At 42.3% G+C, this 16,016-nt stretch overlaps 1 protein-coding gene across 3 annotated transcripts in view; it reads left to right on the top strand.

The window, feature by feature from the left end:
* The first annotated feature begins 884 nt into the window (after positions 1 to 884).
* col5a1 (procollagen, type V, alpha 1) overlaps positions 885 to 16,016 on the top strand; it is a 69,500-nt gene continuing 54,368 nt past the window's right edge. For all 3 annotated transcript variants that reach the window (XM_079179368.1, XM_079179367.1, XM_079179366.1), the window contains exon 1: positions 885 to 1,261. In XM_079179368.1, coding sequence (XP_079035494.1) covers positions 1,162 to 1,261 — 100 coding nt within the window. In that variant the 5' untranslated portion in view covers positions 885 to 1,161. The remainder of the gene's footprint in view (positions 1,262 to 16,016) is intronic.

The following is a 16,016-nucleotide window of genomic DNA, read 5'->3' as shown; positions in this document are numbered from 1 at the left end:
ACCAGTCCTGCTTGTATACTCACACTCATGCGACCACGATGTAGTTCGTTTATAGCCTAACATTAGTTTCCAATTGTGCTTCAAGTGCAAATTGGTGTTCGTTTGTGGAGATTATCTTGCTGGTCTTGTGGGCCAAACAAGATACGATAGCCGTGCAGCACTCTTGACCGGCAGGGTACCGAAAACCAACCGACATGCAGTGAACCTTGGGCTTCTGGGAGCCTCTGTAGGTCCACCAGTTACCCAGTTTGTTTCTTAAGATAAAGTTAGTAATAATAGTATTCAACAATCATTTTTGAAACAACAACATGGCTGGTTACATGAAATAAATACATAATCTTAATAACTTTTCAGTTATAGATCATCAATGTCCAATAGAATACTGACCCAACCCTAACATGTGGAGGTACAGACTGGGTTAAGCGGTGCCCACCTGTTGATACAACCAAATGTCCCCCATACTCCCAGGCTATTAGATCCAGATTAAAGAATCCCAACTACACAGAAACAAAGTTATTAAACTGCATGCCTTTTTTCTTCATCATTTGTCTCAGGAGCAGTTTGCTTTTTTCCCGCTCTGACTCTACTCCTCCTGGAAATAGCGGACTCCATGTATCAGGATTCAGAGCGCAAGAATTGTAGGCGTGAAAACTTTCCCCTCAACTTTCCCTCCCCACCCACGGCCAATAACAGGGCCGGCTCTAATGTATGGACTCCTCTGATTTGCTCGGGTTTCCTGTCCGTGGAGTGAGTGACAGCCTAGAGGGGGGGGGGGGGGAGAAGAGACTTTTTATTTTTTTCCCCTCTCTGTGTTGCCCCGTTGGACTTGAAGGGGGCTTTACGTGACGACCGAAAGAGTGGGCAACACTTCTGAACGGAGGCGCAGCGGTGCAGGACAGTTCAGAAACGCAGCGAGGAGAGGAGCAGTGCGGGAGAGACGGGCGCCCATCCGTCAACTAGCTGGAGGAACGCACACCAACAAACCCTTATGGCTGCTTGAGAAATAACGATACACCCCCCCTCCCCCTTTTTTCTCTCTTTCTCTGGGACTTTTGGCTTTTTTTTAGTTTTGTCCTGACCAGAAGCTGTTGCAAGTGTAATTAGTTTCTCCAAGTTGAAAAGAAAAGGTGAATCCACTTGCCGTGGACGTCTCTGGCGGTCATGGATACCCATATAAGGTGGAAAGTTAAACGGAGGATAAGGGACGCCCAAATCACTTTAGCGGTGATTCTGCTTTTTGTCACATCGCAAGCAAGTTCAGGTAAGATGCAGCTGTGAGTTCTGCGGGTGCAGTTTGGAGCTGCGCTGGAAACAAAAAAAAGTTGTTCACTGTGATGACCGCCCCTCCTCCTAAACTCATCTTTGTGCCTTTTTTATAATGTATGCAGCTTGGTCTGTTTGAAAACTATAGGACTTGTCAGTGTATCAAAAAGACTGAAGAAGGTTTTCTTTTGAGAGAGGCTCATATTGAACTGGCCACTTATTGTGTCTGAGGAACTGGTGCTCCGCTGCAGTGAAGTTGTGCAAAAATGTTTTGCAAAAAAAAACACCCAGTAGCTGATAAATATATAGATCTAGGGCTTAAATAAGCTTAATAGGCTTGTTGTGGCAAAGTTTACATGCATAAGATGGTGAAAGGGTTAACTGCACACTGTGTCCCTGAATTACAAATACTATGTATTTTTCAGATGTCACTTGAAGAAAATATCCAATTTTTTGTGTGCATTTTACAGACTTATTATTAAGCTGTAATTACAACTTTTCTGTAGAGCAGCTCAAGAAAGTTTAAAAGTTTATCTCTAGTTTTCTTTTTTTTTAAACTGATGAGAGGTGTGAGCATAACTTTCATGAGAAGGAGGGGCTGCAGCTCATCTGGAGTGGTAGGGTGGAGCCGCCTTAAAGACTGACATCAGAACTACAGTTTCTGAAGCACACGGCCCTTTACTTAGGCTCAAAACCCCCATATAGACCATGAATTGCATTCTACAAATTCTCCACATGCTTCTCGGTAACAGTTATGTAACCAAGAGTGTGAAAATATGAACGTAAAAGTTTAGCCATGCCACTTAAATATCAGTTAAACCCAGTCTGCGTATAAGGCTGCAAGGAAGAAGAGATTTCTTTTCTTTTATCATTAGACCCTTCTGTGTGGTGCTGTCGTGTCCCATGGGTGCTCAGAGGTCACGCAGCGCTGTGGTAGAGGGTCCGGGGTCTGGCCTACATGTATTATTAGCACCTTAAGACTGCCTGGCATGGTTGGTGGTCTGTTGTCTGCCACGGGGCTCTGACACGGGGCTTTGAGGTGAACAGGTGGTTTCTTCCCTCGGCTTCACGGACAGTTAGAAAGTGTCCACGATTGTGCTGATGGTGTGGATGTGATGGACCAAGTCAGAGGCCCAATTTGAAGCTCAGTCAGTCCACACTGTTGAAAATGATTGTTGAAATGATTGTAATAAAAAGCAGATGCAGCTGAAGTGGCTTTACAAGCTCATATAAGGGCTGTCCTGTTAAACATATAAAGGATTTACTGCAGCCTGTTTATTTTCGTGTTGCCTATAAACAATGATTGTTAACTGAACACAGCTTAGGTCACTTTATAACGATTGCATCCATATCTGGGTCATTTTTTAATGACAGAGGAGGAGATGGACTTGAGTTTTGGTGGGACATAAAAGAAATTGGGACTGAAACCATTTTGATGCTGAAAGCTGGATCTGATCAGCTCATAATTCCGAGAGAGAGCAACCGCAGTCTTTTTAATTAAGTGATGCTTAAGGGGTCTGGTGTAATTCCTGAAACTTGACATAGTGGGAAATACTTGATGACTAGCACCATGCCACCTACATTTTAGTTTTATTCATTCTCCAACTTTAATATTTTCACTTTTATTCATCTTTTTGCTCATTTAAGCATTAATTATAGTATTGGATTAAACTCAGTTTTTGCTTTAATACTCACCCTAATGTGGAATTATGATAAAATAATACATTTTCATACGTGCCTTCCCCATACAAACGGTAATTGCAAACACTTAGCGAGTTTGTCAGCAGTAAAAGATTAATTTTGACTCAAGCCACATGACCTCTTAGCCTCAGGGAGGACCTACATTCAAGCTTGTAGAGGCCTGCCAAACTCACCAGCACTGGTTATCTGGGACTTGTCTACTCTATACACAGTATACTTGCATTCAAATGCAGGTATAGCCGCTGTTACATGTTTGTTAACGGTTTCATTTAATGATGCTTTTGTATAGTATATACTATAGTAGATTTTATAGTTTATAAAACTGTGCTGGTGATGATTTTTTCACCACCTGGAGGAAGCAGATCAAGCTTAAAACCAGACACTGACAATCATATTATAAAGTTCATTGTGTTAGCAGACAGCTGCCTATTTCCAAATGCAGCTCTTTAGCTGAAAGGTGCTAAGTAGCTAACAAGTTGCTAATGTAGTCTGTCGCCCGGCAGGTGTAGGCTACGGTTGATTTACCTGAGCTTTTTCACGGAAAACAGCTGCCTTCTGATTATATGTGTGTAAAAATATTAGTGTAACTTTGGCTCCAAGGTTGTACTGGTGTAATTAAAACAATAAGTCTGCAGTCCAATGTAGCTTAGCTCATTAGCCTGTTAAATGGTTAGCCTGCCTAAAATGATATAGGCCTACTGACAGACAAACAATAAAGATTGAGATATGCCTCCAGTGTTGCAGTACATTCTCAACATGTATGAATAAAACATTTTTTGCACACTACCAAATCGTTTGAAGTTAACAGCAACCTTAGGTTGAGGATCAGCGCAGTAAATGCAAGTCAAGACTGAGTGAAGTCACGGTCCCCAGTTCTTCACGGAGTTCATCTGTCCTTGGCATTCATAAGGAAACCTTACTTTTAGCCTAAGTGACAAGTGGTATTAACAGGAGACCTATAAGACATTGAGGTTAGGAATGAGAAGAGGGGTCAGAGTTCGAAGGTGAAGGCCGGAACTTTGGGATTGCCACTGCTGTCAGGTTTACAGTTTCATTGCCTGAAGAAAGGAATTCTTGCTGTTGAAGCTCCACTGCTCCTTGTATCAGTAAAGTCTTGGAGTCTGACTCTTGCGCCGGCGGGCGTGTCGAAGGCATTATGCTTTCGGGTTATCCGTCCGTCCCATTAACTTGAACACAGTATCTCAGGAATGCCTGGAGGGAATTTCATTACATCTCGCACAAACCTCCACATGGGCTATAGGATGTACCGATCAGAATTTTGGTCAAGGTGACTGCAACTCAATAATTCATATGCTAATTATGACAATTTCACACAAATATCTAAAAGAATAAAATTATGGCGTGAGGACATTTTGGACAGACATGGAAGCAATCTGGCGGTAATTCTAATTAAGAATAGAATCTCTGCAACAATTTTCATCTTGTTGGACTAAACAATCCCATTGGCATCTTTAGCCTGAGATGCAGAATTTAAACAGATTTAGGTGCTTTGTCTTTCTTGTTTTAGCTAGTTGATGTTTCCAGATGTCTGACTGAATAACATCCATTTATATGTAATAGACACCCTGGCCTCCTAGTGGGGGACCTCATTTGCTTTGTAGTTTAAAGATCGACATAACTGCTGTAGACCAAATATACCTTCTTCTCCAACTGGTTTCCTTTGTGTTTTTTGCTGACTTGCTTTTTCTTCTTAGTTTCCTCAATCAATGAACTCTTTTCATAAATCGTAGAAAATCTGTTATGACTCTTTGTGCTGTGGTTTGTTATCATTAATTAACCAAAAGTCTTTTATCTGTAACAAACATCCACGAAGGACCAGAACCTACCCGTGTAGAGCACTTTGGTCATCAAAAATACTGAAATAACATTCTTTGAATACCTTGTGCAAATGAAAACAAGGATGGATTTTGACCAAAGCTACTGATGCTAATAGAGGGCAGTAATGAAAGGACCACTGGTTATGCTAAGAAATAAGGAAATATGGTCATAATTCAAGAATGAAGCTATATATTTCGTAGGAGTTGGCATTTGTTTTACCCTTATGTACATTTGAAAGGAATACACAGAATAAGGCCTAGCTGTTTTACTGAGCGCCTTAACATCTGGATTCGATAAGATCCATTGTGCTGTCTGCTAAGCCCTCCAAAAACCCAGAAAAAATGTCTTCCAGATGTTTTCTTTCCATTCTTGGTGGAACAGGGGACCATGAAAAAAATATACTGTTGCATTTTTCAAAGAAAATACACCATTCTGTGCTAGTTTTACAGAAAATCCCTAATCGAATAGGGCCTAACATCTGCAGCCTTATAGCTGTGTTTGTAAAACTAATAGCAGCGTGCCTACACATCCAAGGTCATTAAAAGGTTCTTTTTGTCAAGCCAGCCAACTTTATGACAGGGTTAAAGGTTGAATACAGCTGGCCTGCAGCTTTTTTTCATTAGTCTCTTTATATCTGGACAGCTCTTCTTCTAAAGGAATTTTTATGGATAAGTAAATAGTGCCTTTTTGTCACTGTGTGTAAAGTTATTCACGAGGCCAATTAAAAGCCTATATAGGTGATTGAATCCATGCCAAATTGAACAAATTGCATAACTTCTGGTGTGCCTCATTTGTAAATTGTACAGCTGGTTGTCCTGAAAGATGCTATAGAACTAAGGTCATTCTAATTTTGTAAATGTCAGGAAGAAGATACAGTTGCACGCTTATTTTTCATTTGTCTGATTGTTTTTTGTTGAGAGATGTCAAAATCAAACTTAAAGATGAGATGCGGTCACAGATGTGCCTTCTGAGTTATCACCTAGCTACACGGCAGCCATGAGGCTCGAGACGCTGACATCACCCGCTCCCATCAGTAACCATGTAACTGTACTTTTTCCTGGGGTCTCAGCATGTCGTTAATTACTCACCTTTAAGTGGCAATCCTGAGGTCATATCCGACTCAATCAGATAAGTGGCGGTGAGAAAAAGTGGCTTCTTGTGTGTGCCTTTTGCCATGGCGCTGAGGAAGGAATCTGAGTTAGCTGGACTGTGGAGAAAACCAGTGACCCTGCAACTGCATGTGCCACTTCAGCCTGTAAATGCGCGCTTTGTGGAAAGGACTCTGTAAATCAGCTCTAATGTCTGATAACAACATGGGAGATAAAACAAAATATGCAGGGCGAGTTTTTGACCCCGTGTCAGTGTTCAGGAGGTCCTTTGTGCAGCACAAATAGTGCATTATTTGCCATATCCTGGAGAGCATATCATTTATTCCTTTCCAGACTAATTACGGGTCAAATAATTGTTTTCAACTGCTCAATGGTCCTCTGTACTCGTGCTTGATTTGAAGCCAGTTACAGATGGTTTTCTCTTTAGGTGTTGCTGGCCCAAAGCTAGAAACTGCTAGAAAAACCCAGGCAACGATGGATCATTTGTTTCCTGAGAAAAGGGGGAACAAAATGGAGGCACTTGTGTTTGAAAAGTCAACACGAACACATCAGTGTAAATGTTGAATGTGCTACCTCATGATGCAACTCCCACTGCTGGATTTGATTTTTTTAAAGTATGCTTTGTTGCAGCATGCAGTGCATGGCAGAGTGAAAGGCTCACAAGCTGAGTGTTCACTTCAGCTGGGGAACAGTGCTTTTCTCTGTAATGGGGTATTATAATCATTGAGCATGGAAAGCAATGTATGACTCATCCTTTCCAACCCCATTCCCCCCTTCCCCAGCCCGAGCTTAGCCACAGCCTGGGCAGTAGGAATACTGAGTGTAAGCATTTCTTTCCTACTTGGGGAAATACAAAAGGTTTCTGGTCACTCTAGGAACTTCACTGTTGTCAGATGTATTCTATTTTTACTTTACTAGGTGATGAAATAAACATCAAGCCATTAAATCGGCATTAACTCAAGCCTCAGAGTTCCTGATTATTCAGCAGTACTTTGTAATTATTTGGTTTTGTCATAACAAAGGACCAATCTTGAGTTTCACCGCAAGCTGAAGGAAATGTGTCAGACAAACGAAGAAAGCTGAAAGTGTTTGAGCAACACCGTTACCTAGAAATTACAGTCACATAGTACTAATTTCCTTTCACTAAATTTGTTTAGTGAAAAATGTGATGCTTTCTGGATTAAGTTTTCTGTTAACATATTGAAGAAACACTGTTAATGAATGTGTCTGAAGATGAACATATCAGTAAAATGTTCACTTTAAAATATCCGCTCTTGCGCTACAATCATAGCAATTAAAGCATGACAAAACCTAAAGCTCCCATAATGTAGAAAGTGATATTTCCATATTTTAATATAAAGCATGTCTGTGCTATGTAAATACTGTGAAAGTATCAAAAAGCTCTATCCACGGACAATTACACACCTTTGTTTTTTTTTAAACTGTGCCTTTTTAAAGTAGCCGTTAGGACTTCCATAAGGTTATGATGTCACACTTATAAGGTCACCAGGAGAAGAGCCGCTAAGCTCTGTGTAGTTGACACTCACAGCGACAGCACAGATGCGGAAGAGAGGAAATGTTGACCCATAAGAACAGAGTGGACTTTTTCAGGAGGGGTGCTTAAAGAGACAGAGTGTTTCAGACAGAAGATGAATACAGGTATATTCAGACAGTATGAGAAAAGTAAAACCATTTTTTGGAGCATTAAAGCATGTAAACATGTTCCATTAGAAACCCAAATATTATGTATGAACCTTAAAATGAGCATGACATGTCCCCTTTAACTACGGTTACGTTTACACACTCGCAGCACGTGGTTAATTTTAAGGAAAGACTTGTTTACGAATTGAAAAAGTCTAAAATGTACCGTTACAAGTAACCGAAACCACGATCTTTTCCCACACTTAGCTAAAATGCTTTTTTTGTGCAAGTCTATGTGTCAAAGTCCTGAACTTTGTACGCATGAAAACCCCCGAAAAACGCCAGGGAACATAACCCAGCTGATGATGACTCTGGTAAAGTAGGCTACTGTCAGTCTGGCAATTTATTCGCACAGTAACTTCTGTTCACCCACAGGGTTGATGTTGCTCAAGTGTGACTCTGGTTAAAGTGTCAGTCGGAGATGAATTAACGGTTGAATTGGCTGTCAATGCAACTCTGGCAGATTATTTGGCACTACATGATATGGCAAGCTTTCCTTACCCCAGGCTGCAAATACAGTTTGTTGTTATAATCCCCTTTCACAGAACAGTGATTGATAACATCTAAATGTTCCCTTTACTTTTCCATGTTTGTCACTCTTTCCACCCCTCACTGAAGCTGGCTTTTTTTTAAACCTTTGCCCATCCTTTCCCTTTTAAACATCGTTGACATATTGCTTATGCATCGGGAAATGGCTGCTTTTGATGCATTACCTACATTTCCTCCCTTTTTGTCTCGCGTTGGCAGTATTCAGTAATCCCTACTCTAATGAAACATTATCACTCTAGAAGCATTACAAGATTATTGCAGAAAAAATATCCCTGTAAATCATTTTAGTGTTGCGTCGTCATCTACTCTTGTTGCTGTATGTTGTCCGTCTATTGATTATGTGGACTGGGTAAAAATATCTCACTAATGATGATGACAATTTTCCTTTACATGGCATATTTGGATTGATTCCCATCATTCTTCACCTCAGTGAAGTGTTGAAAATTGTGCCACTTAGGTTTTGAAAGGCCTTACATGTGTGTCAGCGCAGGATAAAAAGGAAAAAGCTTCACTCTTGTGGAGAATTTCTTAATTTATTAGATTCAGTGTCATTGTTTTGTGTCTGTGTGTTGGGTGGTGGAATATTGGTTGGGTGAGAGGAAATGGTTCTCTAAAGTCAGTGCTGCGGGGACCTATTTTATCATAAATTTCTCAGCAGTCATACATCAAAAACCATATCTGCTGTGGGAGAGACAGAATGAGGAAAAGATCAAATAGGCAGAGGGAAATAAAGTTGCTAATGGAGGCAAGAAAAATAAACTGAATGAAGCTGCCACAGCCGACAAAACTACAAAGGGTGGAATTAGAAGAAAAAGAGATACAAAGACGGTGATGAAGGCCATCACACATGCACCTCCACATAAACCATTTATGCAGTTTCTTACTGTGAAATGAGCATTCAGAGGTGCACGTTGGAATCTTGAGTCAGTTTTTCCATCTTACTCTGTGGTGGACGGCAGACGGTGATTTATCCTCACTGCTGTGAGCTGCAGCAGCAGACAGTGAAGTAAACCATCTGGTATTCCCCCTGTTAAAGCAATAAGAGTCTGGCTAAAGCACGGAGAGTACAGAGTACACAAGAGAAGCTCTGGTCAAAAAAACTCTCTGTTCTCTGGATCATCTTTCAGGACTGTGTGCTTGGGTTTTGTGTGTGTCTGTGTGTGTGTGTGTGTGTGTACATGTCTGTGGATGTAAGGGTAGATATGCACGACTATATCTGCAGCTTTTGGGTGGATTTTTCGGTCTGTCTTTGCATGTGTTTCTGTCAGACTGCTTATCATTTCTTTTGTTTCTAAATCTTGATTGGTGTTTCCTGTAATTTTGCAATCAGAGGCTGGGTTTAACCTTTGACTATCTCATTATGAATGAGTCAGAGTGGGTTGACGTTGACCAGACAAGTTAGGGCATTCAATGTATAAACTAAAAGCTCTCACTCTTCTCATTTCCTTCTTTGCCTCTTCCTCCCTTCCGCTGCTTTCATGTGCAGCTCTCAGCCCCGGTCACTGGGTCAGTGTCCTGAAGAGTCTGGACTAAAGCTGTCAGATAAAATGAAACGTAACGGATACTGGCTTGTGAAGTCACTTCACTTTACTCACGTCGGTGTAAACACTGTCCTCAGTTGCCTTGAGAGTTGTCACCTACATTTTTCTTTTTTAGCATTTTAATAGAGCAGCTGTGCTTTTGCTGAACAGCACAGAATACGGCAACGAGCTGGTAACAGGCAAGCACAAGTAGAAAGGAGAGTCAATGAACTGACTCATGACTGTCAGTTACTTAGCAACATCTATGTAAAGTTTGCCAACATTGGCCACTGGTCATACCAGACCACGTAAGGCTGTAGTGTTAATTCACATGTTGGTGCAACTGAGTTTGATCCTCACTGCAAAGCTCACGTGTGGAGGATCAGTGATTAATTAAGCCGAGGCGCGGAGGTGTGCGAGATTGCTTCGCATCTTATCTGATTCAAATCTCACTCAGTTTTGTGCTGGCATAAGTTTACTCATGTGTTGCATGTCTGCAGTAGAGTTGTGTGTGTTCTCCAACAGGATGTCCATGCAGTGTATATAATGCGTTCAATCTAGCAAGCGTAATGCCCGCAGTATGATTTCCAGGTCTGGTCACATGAAACCCAGAAGCAACAACTTAAGGTCAACGCTGATGGTGCTGTGTCTTCGTTTTGTGTTCGTTATAGGACTGTTGGACCTGATATCCTGATGCGTTTAGTACTTTGTAGTAGCAGAGGAGGGACAAGTTAATGCACTTTCATGAGAATAAACATTAACCCTTAAGGGGAAAAGGATCAGAGGCATTATTTCACACTGTGGTATTGAGTAGGCCTTGTTTCAGGATCCAGCTGGCGCACCATCTCAGCCAGAGGTTATGCTAAACCAAATAAGACTAGCTGCAAACCCTTGATTGTGTTAAATTGAGCCAGACCATTTCATTATGAACTCCACTAATAATTTACGAGAAGATGAATGTGTTACTTATTTTAGTTACAAGAGTATTGCTTTAAGTAATTAAAAGTCAAGGCCTTAATTGTAGCCAGCTGCATTCACAGTGAGCTTCAATACAGTTGGCTACAGTTTAAGTTTTACAACAGAATCAGGTGAAATAAAAAAATATATAAAAAATGTCTCACACCCTCCCTGTCTGTGATGCGCTCTAGGAGGGGGAAGTCTCTTTTTGGGCATTCTTGTTTTCGGCTGTGCCGGTTTCCAAGAGAGGCAGGGTCCTCTTTACGGCTGCTAATTACTGCTTGTCCTCAGCGCCAGGTCAAGCATGTGCCTGGAGAGTCAGGCCTCACTTCAGGAAGGGCTGGAGGAGGATAGGGGGGGGCAGGGAAAGAGGGAAGAATGTTAATCTCCCCCCCCCCTCATGAAAAAGTCTTAATTCGCTGGTCCGGCACCCCTCCTCCTGTCAAATGAAATGGTGCCGTCTGGAGTCACACAAGTGTTGTTGCAGAATGTGTGTATGTATGTGTGCATTTGTGGAAATTGAGGGTAGATGGATAGGTTAGGGGAATGGGATCCACCACAGTTTTGGCACCGAGCCGAGAGCCGGATTATGAATCTGGCACTCAAGCTACTGTTTAGAGAAGGAGAGAAAAAGGGTGGAGAGAAAGCGAAGTGAGGTAGGGAGGGGACGACATTTGCAAAACCACACCATGCCCTCTTTTCTCTGTAACAGTGGGTTGTAAAACAGTTGGTGTCACCACACATTTTGAAATAATTCGCACATAAACTACTAGTACTTTTATGAATTCATTATCCTTCTACTCTGCTGCGACCTCATCCAGCCCATGTCTGACAAAACAAACCCATAAAAGGCTGAAGGCAAAGTCAACCGCTCCTCTTTCATCACATCACCTCAAAGATACAGCGCTTTGCTCACTAATTTGTTCAAGTTCCAACTGTGCACACGGCTTGAGAAGACCTACTTGTGGGAGTAGAAGTGGAAACTTTACATTTAATCCATTTAAGAGTTTATCTTTCAGAAAAAAAGAGGTTTGAAGCACTTAAGACGAGGGTTTCATAGCAATATACACGGTTGAGTTGTGTAGAGTTTTATTTACTAAGTCTACGTGCAGTAATCCTGTGTGAACACTTGAGTAACAGCCCAGATCCCCGATATTCAACCCTCCTTTAACATTGTGTCCTAGTCTTGTAATTGTGTTGTAATTGCATTTGCTTGTGGACACCAGAGGCCCTGTGGACGATCGGAGCATTGCAGGCATCCAAAATAGTTCTCCAGCGTGTTCATGGAGCTAATGTATGGATAACACGAGAGGCAAAGGGACGGCGATGTTTTTATTTACACAAGAAAAAGCTTCCAAAGAGCACTAAGCCTAAAAGGATGCATTGTATTGACAGTATTGCTTCTTCTCTTTTGCTTTGCTCCGTCACATGGAATCGGTAAAAGCAGCAGAAAGGTGACGGCCGACCGCGCAGAGAGCAAATGTACACAAGACCGTGTCATATAAACAGTTTCTGTGTACCCTGCCTCTTGGATGTGAGGGGCTGTGGTCAGAGGGGGAAAGTATTTTTTTAGCATCCGGTGCCAGAGGTGTTGGTCCCTCGAGGGATCTGCCATGCTAAGTGGGTAAACATCTCAGCTTAACAAGGTGGGACTGAGACCCGTAGGATGTGGTCGGGACAGCTTCCGCTGGAAGGTCGACTGCCGGTGACAGAAATCCATGAATGAAGGTGTGCAAGGACACGTGAGAGATGGAGGGAAATCGAGCTGATGATGTTTGTGCCCGTCTGACAGTTTTTTTTTCTCTCTGAGAAAATGTCTCTTTGGATTAGGCGAGTCACAGGCTTTATTGGGAAAGACATTTGCTGCTCCCAGATGGGTTTCCGATAGGTCTATTATTTTGCAGTTGGCATCTTGACCGAGATATATTATGCTATCCTTTCACCTTCCTCCTCGTTTCCTGTAAGCTGCTAATTGGCCCTCTCCACCTGGCTCACCTCCAGATGACCCAGAAGAGGCCCCGTGGCCGCCTTCAGATCAATCACGGGATCTAAAAACTTGGGTGGAAAAAAATAAATATAACGGATTTTGCATGAGGAAAAAGGACATTGGAAGTGAGAAAGTGGAACGGTTTGACGAGATGACGGGCTGAGTGATGGAAGGAAAAGAGTGGTTATCAAGTTAGGAACGAGGGGGCATCCCGATGATGATTGTTTCCTTCCCAAAAAGCGGCTGATCTTCATGGGATTAGTTTGTGTCAGTGTGGATTAGCAAAAGCAACACTCCTCAGCAGGGGTCGTGACACAGTTAGCATCGACTGGATGCTCTTTACAGACCCCCCCCCCCCCCCCCTTCCCCTCCTCCTCCCCCCTTTTACTTCTATCCCTTTGGTGCAGAGCTGGCGGTTACTATGCTGTTATTGTTATTATGACAGCCATATTGTTTTGATGTTCTGTGAATGTAGGCTGCTATTGCCCAAAGGAACTAATTTAAATAATCTATCACGATTTGTGTGCTGTTGTCATCTGTAAAGTAATGAAATGGCTGTGGCTTGACGGGAACATCTAATTTCTCCACTGCCGGTGTTTATCTGTTAGTGTTCAGACACTTCAGTGTGGGGACAGACTTGACAAATAGGTTTAAGAGCAAGACCAGCATTGTAACCACACAAAGTGACACTGAAACTATAGCTAATGTGCTTCCATGTTGTCAGGATGATGTTGAAGTACTCTTACACCTCCTATGAGTATTACGATAATATGAGGTAAGATATGAAGTGTCATCATCAGAGTCTCTAGCAGCAAGGCCTATGCAAGGTTCTGTCCATATAAGGAAATGGGGAAACTGTGGTCGGGAGAGACTACACAAAGATGTGATAGATGGGATGGAAAAGGGAGGCTAAGGCTGGTTGGTTATAACAGTCACAGAATCACAGACTAGCCCCACATGAACGTGATCAACCATCGGCAGATCTTAATACTGTGGCTTGGGTTCAAAGTGATGTATAAGCTCCATCATTTAGACAGTGGTCGACGTGTTTAATTGTTCGACAATTAAGCTATTTCCATGCCTTGTTTCGGCAACCGTCAGTGATCGATTGTTTTATTTCCCATGGGAATAATGTGCCGTTGGCTGTTGGCGGGTCAGAGGGAATTACTGCAGTGTCGAAGCAGACTCTTGTGGCTTTTACAGGGAACATTTGCGGCTCTCTGAGTAAAGGGCAACAACTGTGAGCTTTGCTTTTGGTCAACCATAGTTCTTGTTAAACACGTATTGAATAAAAAACGCTTTAAGTGCCAGTTTATGCGTCACTTGCGTCTCTCATATTGGTGACTGAGAAACCGTAACTGCCTGTGCCTGCCTCACTAACACCGATTTTGAATTTAGGGTCGCTCTAGCATGATTTTTTGATTATTATCCGGCAAGTTCTAGAGTTCTTTTTTTGAACAATGCCCCAGATTGATGTTGCATTCAGGACTATGCTATTCTAAAACATGTAGTTATTGCGTTCTAATAATCGTACTGTATCGCTCATCTAGCATCCGCCAGCTAGACCAAATTATTGCCAAAGTTATTTTAGCAGCTGTCTCCAAAAGTTAAGTCTTATTAAAGTTGATATGTTTATTAATAAAGTTACAGTCTACAATGTAGGCGTTGGAATTAAGTAGATGCTTTCCTGGGTGTTTATTAGTTTTTAGTGCTTTAAAGCTGTAACTTCTGACATCTTTACTCAACTTTTCAGTTTATCGTCGGCATTCACGCCCCTTAGGGACAAATAATTGACAATTTTTGATTCATGACAGATCAATTTGAGCATTTGTAACAGAACCACATTTCGCTATGTCATTCCGACAAATGATCAGACTGTTGCAGAGTGTTCAGAGAGGAGCTCATTAAATGAACCTCCTTCATCACCTCATGGTGAGTGATGGAGCATTTTCTGGCTGGTGGGGGAGTTTCTGTCTGTCTTCATTATGAGCTGATGACGGACAAAGCTGTCTATTTGTTGGGACCCTTCACCTGCTTAGAGGCCCTGTCGTCCTGTGGTATGCACTTCTAGGAATATCAATAAAGTTATCCATTTGGCATGCTTAAATGCTGGACTAGGTTGGTTTTGCAGCTGATGTGGCGTGGTGCTCAGATTGGTATATTTCTCTCAGATGAGGTACTACGATCTGTGTGCAGAAAAACCAATTACAGCGTTTTGGTTTGGATAACAGACTTCCTCCAAGACAGGAAGAGTGGGCCGGCTCGGGAGAGAGATAGAACGAGTGAGATGAGAACATCCTGATTGGGGAAATCACCACACACCAAATGGATCTAACTCAAATTCCACGTTTTCTCCTCGAAATGGTCTACACAGACTTGTTTCAGACAAGTTTATATTTGTGTGTTTGTATCTTATTTCACTTGTTGAGCAAAAATGAAGTTTTTGCGATTGTGCTTTATACATTTTACAAACTCTTGGTCTTGAATACTCTGTGTGCTCGCTTTAGTCGGGTCTTTGTCTTGTTGATTGCAACATGCAATCAGACTTCAGTTGATGAGGAAGTTGTTTTTTTCCCCCACCGTCACTGTACAGCTGTGGACGGCACATGTGCAGCCAGAGGGTTCTTAAATGGAGACCTCTGTTTAAGAATGTCCACTTTCTCTTTCTTTTTTTTTTTTAATTGATCTGCGCTGCACGTGAGCCATGTGTAATGACATCCAGCTGGAGGTTGTTGCAGAGTGTACAAACACGCCCATTCGCCTTTCCACCTTTCCCAGCATCCCTTTCACTCTCAGATGGATGGGGCTATTGAACGTTTTTTCTTCTTCTTTTTCCTCTGAACGGTGTGTGTGGTCTTTGTAGCCTGACACTGGGACTTCTGTACCTGTGTGTGTGTGTGTGTGTGTGTGTGTGTGTGTGTGTGTATCGGTGTAATGTGCATGCCTTATACTTGTCCGAGGGGTTGCCTTTGAAACTCCACATTCACACGACAACATAAAAATGCATCCAGCAGAATTCCACAGCATGCTTTTGTCTTTGTTTTATTTTTTAAACTAGTGTGCCGTAAAATCCTTCTGCTGTTTGGTTAGCTCCCTCGCTTTAGTGTTTGCTCTCCTCTAAAACACCCTGACAGCTCCCATTCCTTATGTGACTGTCCCTATAGACATGACCCATTGTTCCTTCTTTTCCAGACTTGATGCTAATGGGTTTCATCGTGTAGCTTGTTGTGTGCGCATCTGGCTGCAGGAACAGCTGTTTGTCGTGGGTGGTTTTGGCGTGCGAGGGTGCGGTCCAGGGTCAAACCCCATGTCACATTGTTCTGACCCAGTGTACTTCTGCGGTGGCCTGGTTACAGCCGGGACGACCGGCCTGAATGTGTGCTAATTGCA

Source organism: Pholis gunnellus (assembly GCF_910591455.1).
Source record: "Pholis gunnellus genome assembly, chromosome: 18".
Taxonomy (NCBI): domain Eukaryota; kingdom Metazoa; phylum Chordata; class Actinopteri; order Perciformes; family Pholidae; genus Pholis; species Pholis gunnellus.
This window is presented reverse-complemented; position numbering and strand designations above follow the sequence as displayed.